The sequence below is a fragment of the Protopterus annectens genome, chromosome 12.part0, assembly GCF_019279795.1.
Source record: "Protopterus annectens isolate FY-2018-M chromosome 12.part0, PAN1.0, whole genome shotgun sequence".
NCBI lineage: Eukaryota > Metazoa > Chordata > Ceratodontiformes > Protopteridae > Protopterus > Protopterus annectens.
In genome coordinates this window covers 191,795,212-191,816,267 of record NC_056746.1, presented here as the reverse complement: position 1 = coordinate 191,816,267, position 21,056 = coordinate 191,795,212, and the positions used below count along the sequence as shown (strand labels likewise).

Genomic DNA, 21,056 nt, shown 5'->3' with positions numbered 1-21,056 from the left:
AAACACATTTGTCCTGGGTTATAAGTTGCCAGTTTCTTGCATGAAGTGCCAGTTTTCCCCCCAAAGGGGTGGCTAAGAGGTAAGTGTTTGGTAATTGTAGAGGGAAGTCATTGAGACTGTTTATCATAGGGAGGTGCCTTGTTGTTTCCAGATTTGGAGGTGGAGGCACCCCATTGCTTTGTTCTAAAAGTCCCTTGTGACAAACCTGGAGCCTTTGGAATGTCTGGGTTTGACTTGAGTGGCTCTCAAAGGAACTGGAAAGGACCAGTTCTTAGTAAGCCAGTGCCTACTAAATCTTTGAGGTTGCACTTGTAAGAAATCTTTCACAGTTTGCATAGATTTAGCTTTACCTTCCATCTTTAAAATTTCTTCAGCCTTACCAAAAAGCGGTCCTGTTGTAAAGGAGCATCCAACAATTTTGCTTTGACATGATCAGGAAGAGTTTGCTCTGAGCCAAGCATGCCTTTTTAACACAGACTCTGTTACAGCAGCCCAGCAAGAGGCCTCCAAAGAATCAAAACCACATTGCAAAGTAGGTTTCCCAACTTGTTCAGCTGAATGCAATAAATCCTGTAAATCTTTATTTTCCGCACTGTCAAATTAACAATCTTCTGTTTAAGCAGTCCCATGATATGCTGTTGATATTTAGGCATATGAAATTGACAGTTTAAAGCCCTGATTGCCAAGGTTGCAGAAGTGTAAACCTTACCCCATCTATCCAGCGCCCTGGAATCTTTATCAGAAGGGGTAGGATTTTTAGCAGTAGAGGCCTTAATGCCCTTGGGACCCTGAGAAATGGTTTCAGGATCTGCAATAGAATTTTTTGAAAAGGAATTTGTGGGAGTCAGGAACCCTGTAGTATCTCTGTCTAGCTTACAAGGAGCTGGAGGCAGAGAAACAGGAGCCATACTAGATTCTGAAAAAACATAATCAACAATGTCTAGAACAGGAGGTATAGCCAAAGGCCTATGCTAAGGAAGAAGAAGAAAATTCCTTAGTCTCTTTTTAGATTGAGAAATCCTGATTTTCCCAATGAAAATGTTCCCTTAAGGTATGTAAAGTTTTCCCAAAAGAAAAATCCTCAGGTGGAGAAGCAGAAGGAATGGAATTTTCTGCATTAGAGTCCTCATAAGTAGGTATAGACAAATCCTGTTCATTAGAAGAGTCAGAAGAAATAGAATCCTGTTCATAAGATTCATAATCAAGGTTTTGCCTAGGCCTCTTAGGAGGAGGTTGGCTACCCCTGATGAAGTAATTAAATCTTCAGCCATTTTGATCATTTTTTTTTAGGCATAGGCAGACATGGTGGTGCAGCATTTAGAGTTGCCGCCTCACAGCAAGAGGTTCTCTGATTCGATTCTCGGCTGGGGTGCCTTCTTTGCGGAGTCTGCATGTCCTCCCTGTGGTCACGTGGGTTTCCTCCAGGTGCTCCGGTTTCCTCCCACATCTCAAAGACAAGCTGTAGGTGGATTGGACACTAAATTGGCCCTAGGCAAGAGTGTGTGCATGTGTGTGCCTTCTGTGGAAGGTTGGGTGCCGGGCTGGCAACTCAACACCGTAAAACTCCATTGCCAATCATGAGGAGACGGGTGATCCGCTGTGGCGACCCCTAACCGGAAAAAGCCTAAAGAAAAGGCCTGCACATGTGACCCAGGTGTCATTTTTTTAGACACAGATTTTGGACTTAGTTTTGAAGATGGCGTCTGTTTAATATACAAATCTGTAGGTCTGAAAACACCCTCAGAAACCGGTGCCTGCACAGCGGCTTTGGACCCATCTAAGGTAGAGACATCCTCGGGTTCCATAATTGAAGTATCATGCAGCATACCTGACTCAGAATGGGTCTCGGTAGAGGCCTGCTGCAAAAGCACCTCGCTGAGTACTGGCGATTTGCTTAGGAGAAGAGTTGCCAGTTTTGGACCGCGACTGTCTTTCTTTGCTTTTTTTTTTTTTTTTTTTTTTTTTTAGGTATTCCGGTAGTCTGATTGCTAACGGACATTTCTGGATAATTAAATCATGAGCCAAAATATTTAGAAGCAAAAATATGCAGATGTTTAATAGTGCGTTGATTAAATTTAGCACAAAACCGACAGCAAGGTACGTTGTGGTTAGGGCCTAGGCAAGGAATACAGCACAAATGAAAATCCTTGAGGTATTTGCTTCCCACAAGTAATGCAATTAAGTTTTACTGACTTGTTGGCGAGTCTTTCTGCTTTTTCCCGGTTAGGGGTCGCCACAGCGGAACTCCAGTCCGCTAATAATTGGCAGCAGATTTTTACGTGCAGAGTTGCCGGTCCTAACGCACAACCTTCAACGAAGGTACGCCCATTCACACAGGTCTCCACACAGAAGACCCTCTAGCTGAGAATCTAACAACATCTTACTGTGAGGCGACAAACGCTACCGCAGCAACCACCACCGCAGTACTTTTACAGACATCGGTAAGGAGCAAAAAAAAAAAAAATAAGTTTCCCCAACGGGGTACTTAGCTTTTAGTTGAAGACTTCGGTTCTGAAACTCAAAAACGAAAATTTCAGGAGTTGGCCGACTGGCACTTGTGAACTACTTCTGCTTCGGGCACCACACGGCAAGAAAGACTGATGTAATGGCTTCGGCTGCATGTTTTATACCCCTGACAACCTGTCCTGGAAGAAGGGACAGCAACTGACACAGGACCCAAGACTTTGTTAATCAGGCTGACTGAGGGCAACCTGCCAGCAGATTACCCAAATGTAATGACTGCAACAGTGAAACATGAACAACATCTGGAAGGGGGGTGCTGGCTGGAGACATCCGAAATTTCTCTCAAGATAACATCCTCCCAATGTGAAAGTACGAGGTGAGCCTCTCTGGTCAGAAGGTCCCAGAACAAGAGGGTACCGAAGACAACCCTGAGGCAGTGCCTAGACCAGACATTGAGATCAGAGCTGTGTAAAGCCAGAGTGTGTGTATCCAGAAGCAGGTACTGTCGACCACAGCCCCAGACACTCCAGCTTCTATGCCACAGCCCCAAAAAACAAGTTAGGTTCCAGGTTACCAAGAAGCAGGATAGAACCAGCTGGCCAGGCTGTCTGATTAGATAAGGAGGGTGGAAAATTTAACTGAGGAAGACCTTCGGATCAGAAAAAGCCAAGATAGGAAACCAGAAAGATCGAGCTGACTTGTCTCTGTGTCTGAACTGGATCAGAGAGAATAAGCCCTATGCCTGAAAAAATGACCATCAGCTGCTGCAGATGATTATGTTTGATGCTGCCCACAAACCTCAATGACCAGACAGATGAGGCCAAAGAGGATGGCTTTGAGGTCTATGGAAAGAGGACCCCACATGCTGGATCAGAGACAGGAAGGCTCATATTCAGAGTGGAGATAGGGAGGATCCTGCTGACTGAAGAGGAGTACAGACTGAAGAGGAGTACAGGAGAAAAGGGTGATGCTACCCTGTCTGACGGTATCCCTTTGGGCTTGGAGCATTTAGAGTCCCTTCCTGGTCAGAGATGTCATTTTAGTAGTTTTTAGCACCAAAGGCAATAGTCTCAGATGTCTGAGCAGATATCAGTGCCAATGCTGCTGGGGAGGCCAAAAGTCGAGGGACCTTCAGACCTGTAGAACCCAAGGGAGCCACCTAGAGATGGAAGCTGAAGACTACCTTTTGTGCTCCCACTCGGAATGGCCTAGAGTCTCCAGGCCAAGGTTTCTCAGATCCAGTCTTGAGACCAGGGGGAGAAGCCCTGGAAGCAGAAACAGGACTCTGAGCTAGAGGGCAGATACCCATTCATCAAGAGCTTGGCCTTGTGCTCATTAACAGCATATGAGCTGAAGTTCTCAGATGGAACAACCAGAGTCCAAATGCTCCAAATCTAGACAGCCACATTTAATGTGTGCACCCTGGGAAGGCAATTTATGCCCACAGGAGATGCATTTTTTAAACTCCTTAACTATCCTACCACATCACACACAGAGACAAAGGACTACCAGTAAAACACCTAATGGGGAAGGGGACAGAGAAAATATGTACGCTACCTAGCCCTAACAACCTCTCTCAAAACTACTTGAACCCAACAGAAAAATGCTAACCACACTCAAGCAGTAAGGGAAGGAGGATCTCATCAATCCTACACTAACTTTGCTGAAATTAAATCAGCCAAGTGGAGCCAAAGACAGAGCTGCAGACACGAATGGTGGTAAGCTAGATATGGGGCTGGAGGAGCACGGGGGTTACTTGTAAGGAAGGTGGAACCAAAATGGGCTAAAGGCTTTTGAACTGGCTGGTGTCAGATCCAAAGTCCCATAGGTTGAATCTAAGCAAAGCAGACATCAGATATGCAGATAAAACATTATACATATTTTTACAATTTGCCAGAACAAACTCATGAGCCTGACAACTCAAAATTCTGTAAATCAAAGTTGCAGAAGTTTGCTTCCTCCATCAATTTCCCATCCTTATCAGAAAGGCTAGGATTGGAATAAAGTGCTTAGCAGTAGTGGGATCAACTAAAGCTACAGCCGCTGGGTCAAGTTTGGGAATAGTGTACACAATTTTGAAAGAATAAAACTTCATACATCCTGCCTTTTAAGGGGCAGCTGGCTGACTATCAGGAAAATTGCAGGCATTATTTCTCTAACAGACTGAACAGAAGGAATTGATGTAGGTTCTGGAAAATCCTTCTGTAGTTTGAGGTAATGAGAAACCTCAGTGTTCTCTGAACACTGGCACATTCTAGTATAGTCTCCAAGAGAAACTCTCACAGCGACGATCAGAAATGGAGTTCTCCTCCAGAGTCTGGAACAGAAACCATCCCTGCATCTTCCTGTTGAAATTCAGAAACTTGAATCTATTCAGGAATTTGGGAAAAGAGGAATCAGTCTTTTTACCAGAAAAAAAAACTTTACAAAGAGAAACAATAGCCCAAATTAAACCCAGAGTCAAATCCAGTCATGCTTGGTTGTCTATTGAAAAAAAAACAAACAGGAAAAAGGGTGGGCCAGCTGCTTTACTAGTGACAGCAGCAGCTTCCCCAGGGATGGGAACTCCATTCTGACACTAGGAAACCTTCCCGGTTTCCTCTCCCAAGACTAAGAATTGCTGTTCTTTGCCCACTGAGGGGACCCAAGCAGCTGCAGATGACGTGGCTAACCCCCAGTGCATAGTGGCTGTAGGTACTACACCATAGGGATCAAGGTTAAAAGAGCAGTAGTCTGAGGTAGGACAAATGACTACAGCAAAGTCATCCACCTGTAGCTAAGGCAAACTAGTATCCCGCTGTACTCTGTACTGGCAAAGACTGTTTGCTTAATTTGTTTTCTTTTAATGCCTGGAAGTACCAACTGTGCGACTGGTAGTCTGCTCCATGGTAGAGCTGAAAACAGTGCCTCTTTCCCAAGGAAGACAAGCAGCAATTACCAGTAAATACCACCAGTCCAGTTACTTTGACACAAAATAGTAAAATGCACTTTCATAGGTCAAATGCAGCATTTTAAAGTAAAATGATTTCTCCTTGCAAAAATGTTCAGTTACTTTACACAAGTTTTAAAGTGATAGAAAAAAATGAATGCAGTTTAAAAGGTTATGGTCCCAAAGACAATCCATTAAAAAGCTCCTAGCTTTAAAATAACGTTGTGGAAGAGAAACGTAATTAAACAAAATTAAGAAAATTGAACTTTTTCCCCCACTAAGTGAACTTATTTGCCAGCAAAGGAAAGCAAAAGTGGTTGAACCTCGAAGGCCTCAGAGGAGTAAAACTCTGAAGGGCTTTGTATCCAAACTTATTTTATAGTTAGTTCAGCTTGAGCTGGCAGTTTGGGCACGTGGAAGATGCCCTGAAGCTTTGGATGCTAGCTAGCTGTTTATTCTTGGCAGGATATAACCCATATAAGCTAAGGCTACTGCAGCAGTGATCAATATGATGAACATTTGGGTGGCAGTTTTGCTGCCTCAATATCTTCTCTTTGGTACCAAAAGGAGAGAAATTAGCATTTTTCTTTCACCTCCCACATAGCTCTTACCAATTTCTTAAGAGTTCCTGCAGAGCTTGAAAAATAGCATGATGCCAAGCTCAGCACTGGCTCCCAAGGATAATGCAGAAGTTAATACTCCTGAAGGGCATGTACCTCCTATCTAATTTGATACCTCTTGTAGGCCTTGTTTAACACTGCTCTGAGGTGGACTGTCATCTGAGCAGATGAGCTCTAGGCTACTATCTTTATAAAGTGCAGAAGCCTCTGATGCAGAGATTTTACTGGAGGAATGTGGTAGTGATGGATTGAACTTCAGGAGCTTTAGTCTTGAAAGCCTTCAAGTGGGATAATGCAGGATGCAAAGACCTTTGCTCTGCATCAGAAGCGAGTGCCTTCTGCAGTAAATTGCCTATTCAGGTTTTCACAACAGTCTCATGGTTGCCCTGTTAAATCAGAGGACACCGGTGTACTACATCCAAGGCAGTCAAGAACTAAGGGAAGTGAAGCCAAGCACCATTATGGGAGCAGTAGGAAGAAGAGTTGCCAAGTAATCCTAATGTCTACAGCATATTGGAGCACCTGCACTATTACAGCCTGAAGGCAGTCAGATAAAGGAAACGTTGTGTCCCACCTTATTTACACTTTTTCCTTAGGCAGGCCAGCAAAAGTGCAAGGCATTTTGTAAATATTCTGGGTGCTAAGCAGCTCCAAAGGACAAGGATAAAATGGCAGTCAACTCCCTTAAAAATATATGCTGCTCTCCTCAGATAGGGAAGTGAAGGCAAGTGCCTTTAACTAGGACAAGTGTGTAGGAAAATTTACATAACAGATGTTAGAGTGTGGCTACGGATGTATTCATTACAACAGGGATTTCTGTTGCCAGATGAGTCAGACTTGTGGTCTGACTTTTTGACCAGAACATGGTCACCCATGGGCATGCTGACATCACCCCAGAAGTCCTCGTATACCCACTGGAAAGTGACATTCACTCATGCCATTAGTAGTTCTTGGCCCCTTACAGGCAGCAATATGCCCATCCTAGCGCTACAGCAATTGCCCCCCAAGGTCTTTGCAACTTAGAAAAGCCTAAATCTCCTGATGGACCTGAATACGGAGAGTATTGTGACAAGGAAAAAAAAATAGAAGAGGGAAGGGGAAGTGAGCACATATGCCACAGCCATTAATTGGCTTGTGTAGTAGAGGAGATGAACTAGGACTGCAACACTGACGGCTACCATTTTGGAAAGCTGTCTACACAACTGTGTGCGTAAAACATTGGAAGTCATTACAAGAGGGAATATTCCCAAAGCTGATAACCCCAGATAGGGTTGTAAGGAACATTCCTAACACTGGTAATCCCAAGTAGGATTGCTGGCTTACTGCTCTCAACTGCAGGTGGCCTTTTAGGATAGTCATTTTCCCTGATAAGGGCTGGGTTCACATGCAGCCTGTAGTTTTTGGCACAGACCCCTTCGAGGAAGGCAGTATTAGCCTTGTAGAATTTAATCTCTTTCCTGCAGTGTCCTTCTGTGAGGCTTGTAACAAAGTTTTAAGTACTTACAACTTGGAAATTGGAATTAAGCAGTAATGACTAGTCCTCGTTTTCTGCCAAGTAGAAAATAACACTGAATCAAACGGTCTTTGTTCTATTTAGGTAGTAACTTAGCTGCCTATATACATTTAGGATTCAAAATCCCCTCCCCTTTAATTTTGAAGTACAGGGAAGAACACCTGGTATTTGGCTTGATCCAGGGTTGCCAATGATACTTCTCATAAGAGCTTTACTGTTTAGAGTAACCCTATATTTACTGACAGTGGATCTACAGGTGGGCAACAGAAATGTCATAGACATGTACAATCAGAGGTATAAACTAAGCCTGAACAGTATGGCTCAGATAAGTAATGTAAAGTCCACCACCATGTCAGTCCGTTTTGGGTGCTGGTGCCAGCTTTATTAAACAGAAGGAAAATCTACTTCTCTAGCCACAATTTCTTGGTACTTTGCCTTCTAGATTTCTTCAGGACTTTTAACATGTCCTGAGAATGAATGTCACCAAAGGGTAACAATCATCCTCCAAGCTACCAGCCTGAGCACTGGCAATCTAGGATGTACTAGGATCTCCCTGCACTACACAAGGTTCATATGCTAAGGCAACGGTGGAGATTTCCACCTGCCCATTCAATACAAGTAAAAGAACCAGGGCTGCCTTGGCTAGAACAGAATGATTCTTTCAATTTTAAATTACCCTAGGGAACAAAAATAGAAGGAAAATGTACATAGACCGGTCCACTATAGGAAGACACACTGCCCAAGCTTGTTTGGTGATCTGCAGCACAAGTGTCAGCTGCTTGGAGAAGCAAAAAGCAGCATCACTAGTACAAATTCTACATCAGTGAGGTCTAAGCATCCACTCATATTGATCCAAAGTCCTCCTTAGGTAGTCAAGCATACAGTTTTCCTGTGCAGGGATACAAGGTGCCTTCAAAAGCATCTTGGAATCCACTGCCCGTTTCCATAGGTCATAGAAAAGTACTAGGTTGGCTAACCTTGCAGGCCATTTTAAACTAAGCCAATTTCCATTTTTGGGCTCAAAACAACCAACGCATGGTCAATTATATATTTGCCTTCAGAATAACTGGGATCATGCCATAGAACATTTGAGGGTACACAAGCATGGGATAAAGCATTTAGGAGCTGCCTCGGTCCAGCCCTGGGGTAAATGTTTCCCATCCATAGATCTAAGTTGCACTTGAATATGAACAGGAATGAACTGTTTTATGTAGATGGGGAGTTTGTTCCACAACAGTAGTATCCTCAGAGATACAATAGGATCTCCAAACCATTCTTTTGATGTTGCATTAGAGGTTTAGGTCCCTAGACAAAGTACTTCTGCATGGAGGTGGAGACTGTAAGTTTGAGAGTTGGGGTGTGGTTAAATCATAATTCATGCTATTTAGGATGCATCCAGGAATATTGTCAACAAATGATGCAGTATTCTTAGCTCTCGATAACAATTCTAGGACTTGGTCTTGTGTGATAGCTGCAGGCGAGAGTTTCTGAATGGAGAGGGGAATAAAGTTAGAGCTAAATTAATTGGCCAACAGGCTTGCTATCATCTTCAGCCTCTGTGTAGATATCACCGTTCACAATCAGCTCAGCACATTGCGCTTTTGAGATTTCAAACTAAAAAGGCCTTACAATTGTCTTTCGGCTTGGGTAGCCATTTTAGACTCAAACTTTGTTTCAGTGACAAGGGCTCCAACACCAAGAATTATTAATTTCTGGTCAATTCTTTCCCTTTTATTATCCAGCTTAACATGGTTCAATCATGTGGGTTTCTCCTGCACTTGTTCCTGTGGGTTAAAGCTGCATCTGTACAGCTGTTTGCATGCTGGTATAGAGTGGTGGTGCACGTTTCTGCATATTCAGTAGAGTCAACTGGCAAATCTAACAAATCCAAGTTGTGTATTCCACCTCATGTACCACAATTATGTTCTTATCTGCACTAAGGTATCATAGGCTTCCCAACAGTGTTGAAGGCTTTGAGAGCTTGAATGACTCTCCTTAATATTTGCCATGTTGTCCTCTATGGATTCCACATGAATTGCAGTTTCAAGATTCAAGATGCGGACCACACCAATATATGGTTGATGCATCTGTAGGCAAGGACTGGTCTCAACCAGTCTTTAAGGCACAAAGTCCTTCTTGTGCAGCTACAACACTCACCATTCCAGCTCATTTTTAGTACAGGATGGGACTGGATGACCCAGACTAGGGACTAGGAATGCTGGCCCCAGGTTCTTAGGAATTCCTAATTTGTAGTCAGGTCAAGAGTACAATCAAAAAGGGTGGATGCCACATGGCCTAAAATACTCTCTCCAGCAGGTTTTGGTAATGTCATATACAAGGGATTAAAAACATGGCAGCTTCCAAAGGGGCATCACCAGAGGCTTTTGTAGTTAACATGCATCAAGACTGAGGGCTGTCTCAATACAGCAAACACCCTCCAACATAGGAGCCTTTGACGAACTGTTGACTTCAGTAGTTAAACATTTTAGGACATGCGCTTTGTACGTTTTGGGAGGGACACCCATGCTACTAGACTGCTGCAGGTCCACAAAAATAGAGGATTAAGATTAGCAAAGCCACACATTCCTATAGGATGCTTTGACGGCACCTCGTAAGTCAGAACACTGGAATGAACGTGGTGATGTAATGCTCTGGACCTAGCCAATAAAAACATTGAGCTATTGTCTGCCCCAGAGAAGCAAGGTGTGACATCATATACAGTGATTTCTACCCAAATATCCACCTTTTAGAGCCTTGAACAAAACAGTATTTGCTAATCACATCTCTTATTTGTTCGATGCTTTGTTCTAATGGGCCTGGAGAGACCGACTGCAAAACTACAATTTAGTTCTTTCATGCTGTGTTTTGTGTTCACAGGGATGTCATAAGCAAATGTATATGCACCTGGTACACAAGGACATAGTTCAGCTGAGGGAGAAGTGAGGTCAGACATTGGAGTCTGCCAGTAGCAAATATCCTTCTTATATTAACTGCAACAATACACTATCTGATGTTACTCCTATACTGAATCAGGCAGGTCAAACCAATGAGTATGATAGTTCAACAGTACCCCTGAATATACATTATTCTACAGATATGTAGTTCAACAGTACCACTGAATATACGTTATTCTACAGATATGTCATTAAAAAGATAATTTAATAGAATTGGTTAATTTCCATTTCTGATGAGAAAATAAATGTGGTTGGCAATAGATCTAGATTTCAATACAAGAATAGGAAGAATCTGAAATGCCTGCTGTGTTTTAATAGTAGTAAGGCAGAATTTACGCATCCAAATGGGATGCTACCATGTGGTAGGTGCAACTTTTGCCATGTGTCTATAAGTTCCAACTTCTGTCATCCAGTTACTAAAGAGTGGTTTAATTTTAATATTTCTGCCACTTGTAATACTTATGTAGAATATCTTGCTTTGTGTAGCTGCTGTCCATTTTATGTTGGAAAAACTATTTGTCCACTTAGGGATCGTACAAGGGAACAAATAAATGCTATTAGGAACAGAGATTAGGAAACTTTTAGTTATGTACTCACCATAACTTCAGATGTTTGGGATCCATCTCGCCTACATTCTGACTGATGGGTTCGGAGCCGATCCCTCGGCTCCGACTCGGCACGCTTATGCCAAAGAGCGAAGTCTCTTATTGGCTGAGCTTACTATATCCCAGGATGCACCACTACCAGTCCCCCAGATCTAGTTTGTCCGCATACATGCACACATGCACGCCCTGCTTATATAACATCGTCAGATGAAACAAGATAAAACAGTAGAACTCAAAACCGTTCAATCTCTTCTGATCTCCAAGGCAGGGGGAAGGAGGGTGGGTATTAGGAATGTAGGCGAGATGGATCCCAAACATCTGAAGTTATGGTGAGTACATAACTAAAAGATGTTATGTGATCCTATCTCGCCTACATTCTGACTGATGGGACAGCGTCCCCAGCACCTGAATCCTGGGTGGCTCACTGGAAAACACTCCTGAGTACCGTGGAACCAAATGATGCTCGCCCTTTAGATGCCACATCCAATTTGTAGTGGGAAATGAAAGTGTGCGGGTTGGACCAAGTAGCCGCAGCACAAATTCCGATATAGCGAGCTTGGAATGAAAGGCTATAGAAGTAGCCATAGCTCTGGTAGAATGAGCTTTGATAGATGTTGTAAGTTGCTTATTTGAAGAAGAATAGGCCTGAGTTATGCAATCTCTGATCCATTTTGAGATAGTAGCTTTTGTGATGGTTTGGCCCAATTTATTATCTGAGAAGGACACAAACAACTGGTCTGACTTACGGTTGCTGAGTCCTGTCTAAATAGAAGCGTAATTGCCTGTGAACATCCAATTTATGGAGAGTGTATTCTGCTTCATTGGAGAATTTTGGAAAGAAAACTGGTAGCTCTAGAGATTGTTGAAGACAGAAACTAGAACAGACCTTTGGGACAAAGGATGGATTAGGCCTAAGTGATACTCTATCCTTGTGGAAAATCAAGTACGGTGGCTTAATAGACAGGGCTTGAAGCTCTGAAACTCTTCTTGCAGAAGTAATAGCCACTAAGAATGCTGTTTTCCAAGACAGATATTTTAACTCGCATGTAGCAGCCGGTTCGAAAGGGGAGATGTTAATGCAAGCACCAAATCAAGATCCCACGGAGGTGCAGGATGAAAACTGGTGGTCTTAATAGACTCGCACCTTTAATGAACGTTTTGCATAGTCTGCTGCTCATCAAAGGAGGATCCGTGGATTCGTGGAATTTAGAGATAGCCGCTAGTTGGACTTTAATAGTTGAGACAGAAGATCCCTGATTAAACAGGGATGTTAAGAATTTCAAAACCTCTGGGACAGGAGCAGTGATAGGGTCTAAGCCCTTGAGTTGAGCCCAAATAGCAAACCTCTTCCACTTACTGAGGTACAATTTGTTAGTGGTGGGTTTGTGGGTCAAGATAAAATGTGAACAACTTCCGGTCTAGTGTGTGTCTTCTAACTAAGGTCGGAAGTGGAGGAGCCAAGCTGTCAATTTCAAAGATTGAAGGGACTGATGCCAATGTCCCGACTGATGGATTAGCAAGTCCGAATCAGGTCTAAGGTCCACGGATCGTCCACTGCATGCTTCTTCAGGTAAGGAAACCATATCTGACGAGGCCAGTATGGGGCAATCAGAATCATTGAAGACCCCAGTTGAGAAGCTTTTGAATAACTTTGGGAAGAAGTGGAATTGGAGGAAAGGCATAAAGTAGCCCTGTTGGCCAAGGTTGTGCCAGAGCATCCATGGCTGGTACTTCCTGATGTGGGATCAAGGAGAAGAACCTTTGGCACTTGGTGTTTTGTGGAGTTGCAAATAGGTCGCAGCACGGCGTCCCCATCTCTTGAAAACCTGGGCTGCTACTGTGCGGTTTAGAGACCACTCGTGAGGAGAGAGAATTGTCCTGCTTAATTTGTCCGCCAATACATTTGACTTTCCGGGATGTGGGTCGCTACCAAGAAGCGGTTGGTAGCTACAGCCCATTCCCACACTCTCATGGCCTCTCTGCAAAGGGGTAAGATCTGGTCCCTCCTTGTCTGTTCAGATACCAGACCACCGACATGTTGTCTGTGTGGATGGCGATGATGCCCTGAGGAAGAAACTTGTGTAAGGCCTGTAGGGATAGAAGTACAGCCCTCATCTCCAACACGTTGATGTGGAGAAGAGCTTCGCCTGGAAGCCAGGAGCCCTGAACTAGCCTGCCCAGACAATGCCCCCACCCTATCTGGGAGGCATCTGTCGTCAGGGTAACCACTGGAGGGAGAACAAAGGGTTTTCCTTGATCCAAGTTGGATGTCTGAAGCCACCAGCGAAGGTCCCTTTGCATATATCCGTAATCATGATGTGATGATTGAGGGAAGATCCTGAAAGGACCATTGAGTTGACAAGAGCCACTGAAGAATCCTCATGTGTAATCTTGCTAGAGGAACTAAAAGAACCGTGGCAGACATTGAGCCTAAAACCTGTAGAACCATCCTGGCTGGGGCTTTGGATCTCGAGATCAGAGCTTGAACTTGGCCCTGTAAAGTTTGGATCCTTTCGGCAGGAAGAAAGACGCATCAATCTTGAGTCTATCTCTGCTCCTATAAACTTTATGCGTTGAGAGGGCAGCAAGACAGACTTTGACCAATTGAATGTAATCCTCAGGGAAACACCCAGGGAGATGGTGGCTTTGAGGTTGTCCATTAGTAGATGCCTGGTGGTGGCAGTCAGGAGCCAGTCGTCGAGATAGGGAAACACTTGGAATCCAAGACTTCTCAGGTGAGCCGTCACTACTGCCAAACACTTGGTGAACACCCTGGGGGCTGTGGTGAGACCAAAGGGCAGAGCAAAATTGGTAATGACTGACTCCCAGGCTGAAGCGCAGATACCTTCTGGACGCCTGATGTATCGGTATGTGATAATAGGCGTCCTTGAGGTCTATGGAGCACATCCAAACATCCTTCTCCAATAATGGGAGAATGGATTGTAACGTGACCATTCGGAATTTGGATTTCATGACGGATTGGTTCAGTCTGCTGAGATCCAATATTGGCCTCAGGTCCCCTGTCTTTTTTGGCACTAAAAAGAACCTGGAGTAATTTCCTGATCCGATCTGGTCTGTGGGGACCAGTTGGATGACTCCTTTTTCTAGCAGCTTTAAAGCTTCTGCGGCTGCTATTTCCCTTTGACTGGGTGGTGGGTCCGGGATTCTCTTGGACGGTGGGCGTGAGTATGTGAATGGGATGGTGTAACCTCCGGCAATGATCCGAAGCACCCATCTGTCCTGAGTGATTGACTCCCAGGCTTTTAGGTGCTTGGCCAAACGACACCAGACTGGCTCCGGAGCAGCACAGCCGGGCAATCCCTCATGACGTGTGGGAGGCTGAAGAGCCACGAAAGGACTCGCGGTCTCCAGAATTGCGGGGCCCTCTGCCGCCTCTGGGACGGCGTCTCCCTGAAAAATTTCCCGTCCTCTGCCTCTGGACGGGAATCTTCCTGCTGTTGGGAGAAAAACTTGCGAGATTTGCAGAACCACATTTTCCCTCCTTTAGCCTTGGGGTAAGGCCGAAAGGGAGTGGAATAACGGGCACCTACGGCAGATAAAGTTTTTCCCTCTTGCTCACAGCGGTAAGGGTGTCTTTCACCTTGGGTCCAAACAATGAGGACCCATCAAAGGGAGCGTCGCGAAGGAAGACTTGAAGGCCTCCGAACTGACACAAGCGGAGCCAGGCTTGTCTCACGAGAGCCACGCCTGTGCCTGCCGCTCTACCCGCCTTCGGCCGCATAGGAAATGAGCCTCATGGACGAAGTTAGAAATTGACGTAAGGATAGCCAACTGAGAGCTAACCGACTGGGCTAGCTGCTCAGGTAGGTTACCGAGAGGAATCTGACAACTCCTTGACCAGATCCCTCTGAAGCCTGGTAAAATGTGCCAAATAATTCAGAGACCTTAAGGTAAAGGCCGCTGAAGTCAGGGTGCGCTTCCTGCATCTGTCCATACTCCTAGACTCCTTATTAGGAGGATGGACTGACGTTGAAGCCTCTGCCACGTCCTGCTGTGTAGCAGATGCCACCACCATGGCATCTACAGCCACGCCTTTAGTAAGGAACTCCTTCTCGGGGGGAGCAGACAAAAATTTATTTGGACGAGAAGGGACTGGTTCCACGGTATCTGGATGTTCCCACACCCTTCGACAAACTAAATCCAGAAGCTCGTCAAGGGCGGAGACACCCAGGAGGCGGAGGGCTGAGCTCCAAAGGCCTTGAGGAGCACTGACTCGTCCGCAGAGGGGGTTTGGATATCCAGCCGCCTCGTTGTTTGAGGATCTCTAAGATGTCTGCAAATGAGACATCATCCGAGGACGACTGGGACCCCTCTGCATCATCCATATCAGTGTCCGATGTAATAGACTCGGGAGTCCACGTGCTTCCTCTTGCACGATCTCTTCCTTGGGGGTTCCTCTGAAGACAACTCCGAAGAACCCTCAGGAGGAGGGGAACCCCCACTGGGGGTAACCTCAGGCCTCGGGGCTCCGCTGGCTACGGACAGGGGAACTGCCAAAGACCCAGTCTCCACGCCCAGGGAAGGTGCCGGTAAAGCCGGAGAGATGGCCGAAGAGGACTTGGCCAAGGCACTCCTCATTGCCCTGAAAGCCGGACCCCCAGAATCCTGGGAGTGTCCGGTCTCCGGAGCCGTGATAGACGGCGGAAGTCCCGCAGCCGAAGCACCGAGGGGGAGGCTCGGAACCGAAAGCATAGGTCCCGAAACATCACCCCCGGGTCCAGCCGAAGAAGTCCGTACCAAACTCGGACCCGAAGGCCCGGGTTGGAGTAAGGGTCGGAGCTGACCCTGAGATCTCCACCGGCTCCAACAGCACCTGCTCCGACGGAGCCGAAGCAGTCGGAGGAGGAATGGCAATGGGTGGGCCAAGGTCATCGGCTCCGAAGCCAACTGGGTCGGAACCGAAACAAATTTTTGGAAGACTGGGGACTGGAACAGTCTTTGGAGCACCCTGTCTATATCAGAATCTGACATTCTCGAAGACCGAGAGGAAACAGAACGGGTTTGAGAAGGCCTCTCCATCGGCCCCAAAGGGCTAGGGGACCGGCTCCGAGGCGACTCGATGAGTATCGGCGCCGAGGGAATACTCACACCAGATTCCATCGGTGCCGAGGTAGACTTCGGCGCCGAGGAGGAAGTGTCTGAGCGGGCGACCTTTGTCGGCTCCGAGCAGCGGAGCCGAAGGTGACCCGCCTCTCGATGCCCCAGCCATCGGCTCCGAAGCCAGAGGAGTCGATACTGGTGGCATCGAGGCAGACCGTTCCGACCTCGGCTCCGAAGTCTTTGGAGCCGAAGGAGAGGCCTGCCTAAGTCTCTTGGCAGCCGGATCCGACGGACTGGTCGGAACCGAAGCCCTTTTCTTTTTGGCCGGAGCCGGAGAGGATGCCAAGGCTTCTTCAAAGGAAGGTTTAATTAACCCCTTAAGAATCAATTTATTTTTCCTCTCCTGGAGGACCCTTGAGGAAAAAGCGTGACATACGCTGCATGACTCCTGCAAGTGCTTTGCCCCTAGACAATATACACAGAGCGAATGATCGTCTGTGATAGACATTTTGAAGCCACATTTCAACATTTTTAAAACCCGAAGGCCTAGGGGTTTGAGACATGATGTTAAACAATTCTAGTAACTTTGACAGGAAAGTAAACAATTATAGCTTTACTGATGATAAACCTAAGCTTACAGATATAGCTTAACGCAAACACTTCCTGTAAATGACAGGGAACTCTAAACAAGTATAGATTTACTTGAGACCCTGTAAGTTTTAAAAGGTTGACAGTCCGGGAAGGCCCTGGATGGAGGGGGGCCGAAAACAAACTCAACCCAATCACACACAACAGTTTTCACAATCCAAACGTACACAAAAGAGCGATAGCCGTTAAAACAGCTTTTGTGACCAAAAATAGCAAAAAACTGACAGAAAAGTTAGTTAATAAAAACTACTCAGCCCAGCCAGCTCGAGACCACGTCTTCGCAGGGAAGCGGCAAACGAGATCTGGGGGACTGGTAGTGGTGCATCCTGGGATATAGTAAGCTCAGCCAATAAGAGACTTCGCTCTTTGGCATAAGCGTGCCGAGTCGGAGCCGAGGGATCGGCTCCGAACCCATCAGTCAGAATGTAGGCGAGATAGGATCACATAACATGTAGTGTTTTAGCAAAACATACTATTGAAAAAGGGGATGATCATTGTTTTGGTTTTTTGGTAATCAGTATATTTAAGACTGACCTGCGTTTGGGTGACCTGAATTTACTGGAACAATGTGAAACTAGGTGGATTACAAGACTACATGCAGATAAGTCCCCTGGGCTTAATGCAAACGTACCTTTAAAACCTTATTTACAAGACCAATTAGACAAGCTCTTTGAATTTTTTTGTATATTGTGGTTTTTGTGCCTATTTATTGATGCTTTTATGCATAGTTTGTGTTTCCCTGATTATATACGACGTAATAGATGACCCACTATTATTTAACTGTTCCTATGGTGAATTTGAACGGTCTGATGTAGCACATTTGGATGGGTGCGAAAGCGCTTGCCAACTATTAAAAATTTCCATGCATTTTATCTGCTTTGCTTCATCCTATACACTTCATACTGAGAGCCCTGCTGGACTTAATCACTATCAATCGCTAGGGCTTGAGAATTTGGTTCCACGGGACACTTCCAGGGAGGCACCTTAAAAGGCCTCAATGGCAAGCAGGACTATCAAGGGTTTTGGCTCCTTTAAGAACAGGCAGAGATGGGCCAATAACATACTAAAAACATATGAACTGAAGGCTTTATAGAAATGCATGGCTAGGCTTCTAAAGCTTTTTGCCCTTTTAAAGGCAAATCAGAGCAGTGGAACAGTTGCATGTTACCCCCTTTCCATAAGAGACAAGGATGTTACTTCAAGGGATGGACAGTGAAGAGTTTCAGGTTATCTTGTCTAACAAGTCTGGAGGTGAGAGGTCTTAATACTATTCAGACATCTCCTTTAGTACATTCATCCAATGCCCGAGCCTGTTAGAATGGTAGGTACTAAATCCCTTGAGCACTAATAAACTACACAGAATCCAACATTAAGGTATGTCAGAAGCTTTAAAATACTGACATTGCCTAAAAAAAGCTACCACGGGGATTGACCAGGTTTTAGCAAGTACATAGAAGCCTTTGGGGGACAGTACAAGTAATCCTGTGAAAGCCATCAGGACTGTCCACAATCTCTGCCCAGGCTGATTATGCACTATACACCCCCTATGAATAACACTAGAAGCTAAGCCACTTGTTGAAGTCTCATCTTTTGTTCGAATTGTGGATCAGTCTTGGTGATGGTGAAACACTGCTCAAGGCTGGGTTAATGCTCGATAGATTCTGAGGCTCTTGTCTCCTCAAAGTCCAGGGTGATGTGCCTCACTTACACATGACACGAGTGCATGCATGATGTGGCAAATCCTGGCACCCGACTGGCAGAGGACAGGACCCTCCTTGCACAACTTTGTGAGCAGTGCATTGGTGTCTCACTACAGAGTCACTTGTGACCAAGATATTGGACAGTCTGTAGGGATGCTTTATGGGCTTTTAAGCTGAAACGGTGCAACTCTTGGGTGTTACATCATTGGCACTTTTGAGTGTGTATGTAGATTCCAGAGGGCACCAGTTTCTTAGGCAACAATTAAGAGGCATTTGTTTGGGGAGGTTTAAGAGCCTCAGCATAAGAAAGTCATGGTGTTTGGCCTGTCTACGACTGGTTTAGTGTGATGTGTGGCATAATGACAACCTGCTTGTTACCCAAATTGGCTACATGTGAGGGCTTTGTCTAAAGTAACATTGCAGAACTCAATCTCTCGCACGTTGTCAGTAAACATGAAAGAACTGCTACATTGTATCTGATCATCCATTTCAACCAAGCTGGCTGCAGACAGGTGGGAATGGCAAATCCATGTGTCTAGATTACCAATCTGGGTTAAAAAGGGAGGAGGGGTTTGCCTAGGAGTTTCAAGATAATTTACTGGAGTGCTGTCTGAAAACAGTCTGAACACATGAAGCCTTTTGTGCGATTGCAGAAATGGTGCTTAGGCCCATAAGGTAAAGAATTTGGGTATATATTAAGTGTGAACAGAAAAATTAGTTACAATACCATTTGCTTGCTCAAGCTGAGGAGGGAGTGCTTCCAGTTTGGGGCTCACTCCTGCTTACTCTTAGAAAGCAATTTCTTCCTCTTACTGTAAAGCCTGCTAATGGCAGTTGTCCACCAGACAGGTTTGCTCTTCCTTGAGGAATTGGTTTTGGTCTTATCAGTTATGGAGTTTGTATAAAGCATTTGTACAGGACCAGCCATAGTTGCCAGTTCCATCTGAGGGAGGAGGTGCAGGGAAGCTATTTATACCATCCTGTAAGAGGTTGTAATCTGCTTTGGAGAAATGTTTTAATTTAGTTTGTGCTATATGGGGGGGTAGGTATGATAGTAACTTCGAATGAGACCGATTTATGGTTAGATCTCCAGAGAAAACCTCACAATGAGGGTGCTACAGTGGTCCCCCATATTGGTAAACACCCAATCCAGGATGTTGGCACCCCTTGTGGACCAAGGCATTGGAGTTAATGAAGTTGAGGAACCTTCAGGCAAGTGAGTATCCACACGAGTAATTTCCCCAGTCAATGGATGGGTAGTTAAAGTCTCCAAAATCACTGTGTTTGGATGTATCTTGTTAGATGCAAGTAGATCCAACTAGGCAGAGTGGGTGTCCTGATTCATGGAGGAGGTCCTGTAGCTGGCAATGATTTGAATAGGTGTCCAACCAACACTTAATTGCACCTGAAGTATCTCCAGGGAATCATGCTAACCAATCTGGAGGTGTATTTATCTTTAATGAATATTGATACACCGCCTCCTTTAGTTTTCACTAAAAAAGGCGGGAATTGAATAATTTATGTACTGTTGCTTATGTTATATGATACATGGCAATATATGTGAAGTAGGGTTGTAAATGTAAACTTAATACATACAGTTTAATGACGTTTATATAAATGTAAATTTGCCTAAGTCATGATTTTATTATAAGCATAGAAAAATATTACCCTGAACAGGGGTCTTCTCTGAGGATTCCTTGCAAAATAAGCTCAGACACCAAAAGAAAAAAATGAGCAAGTGTTCTTGATGAACGGTGTACATATCAGTCATAAAAAACTGAAGATATTGTGGACCAATATATTCATTTACCCAATATGGAGATTTGCATTCTCAAGTTCAACCTTAGGCCTACAAAGGCAGTGGGGTCAGGGACTCTGGCAAGTTGGGTGGACACCAGCCAACTTAAGAATTTTACTGAAATATGATCCATACTAAAAACGATCCATACTAAAAATGATCCATACTAAAAACGATCCATACTAAAAACGATCCATACTAAAAACGATCCATACTAAAAACGATCCATACTAAAAACATCTCTTATTCAAACACTTTAAATTCCAGCTGTAAGTGCCGCTACTGAAGTGACAGGTCTGGCTACCAGAATTAATCTTGTGCACATATGGATGCAGCTAGTCACATTAGATGAGGAATAGGACTGAAGCAATGATCTCAGAGATGAGCACAGTTTTGCAGCCTTCCAGAAGCACAGACAATACCACAAAAAATGCAGAGCGCAGTCCACCAATCCAATCAGTTACAGAAGGGCAACTAACACCTACCTTTATTTAATGCAGCAAGAGGTTTCCTCACACTAGCAGTTTCAAATCCATTAGGTGCAATGGAAAACCTAGGTGGGATAGTGAGACAACTGGTAGGCAGTCTGCAAGGTATGTAGCCTCCTGTGAAAAACTCATCGTTCAGCAGTTCTTCGATTGTAGGTCGAGTGGTAGGATCTGACCGTAACATCTTCTGAATAAGTGCAGTTGCTACAGGGTCAACAGTCTGCAAAATAAAACAGTGTCCCATTAAAGGCTTATTACACTTTGCTAGCATGAATTC

General features: G+C 44.8%; 1 protein-coding gene across 1 annotated transcript in view; it reads right to left on the bottom strand.

Annotated features, from left to right (window-relative positions):
• The window catches only part of PLK1 (polo like kinase 1), a 592,954-nt gene that overhangs the window by 405,502 nt on the left and 166,396 nt on the right, over positions 1 to 21,056 (bottom strand). Inside the window, exon 9 of the mRNA XM_044089232.1 lies at positions 20,777 to 20,999. Within this exon, the coding sequence (XP_043945167.1) occupies positions 20,777 to 20,999 (223 nt within the window). The remainder of the gene's footprint in view (positions 1 to 20,776; positions 21,000 to 21,056) is intronic.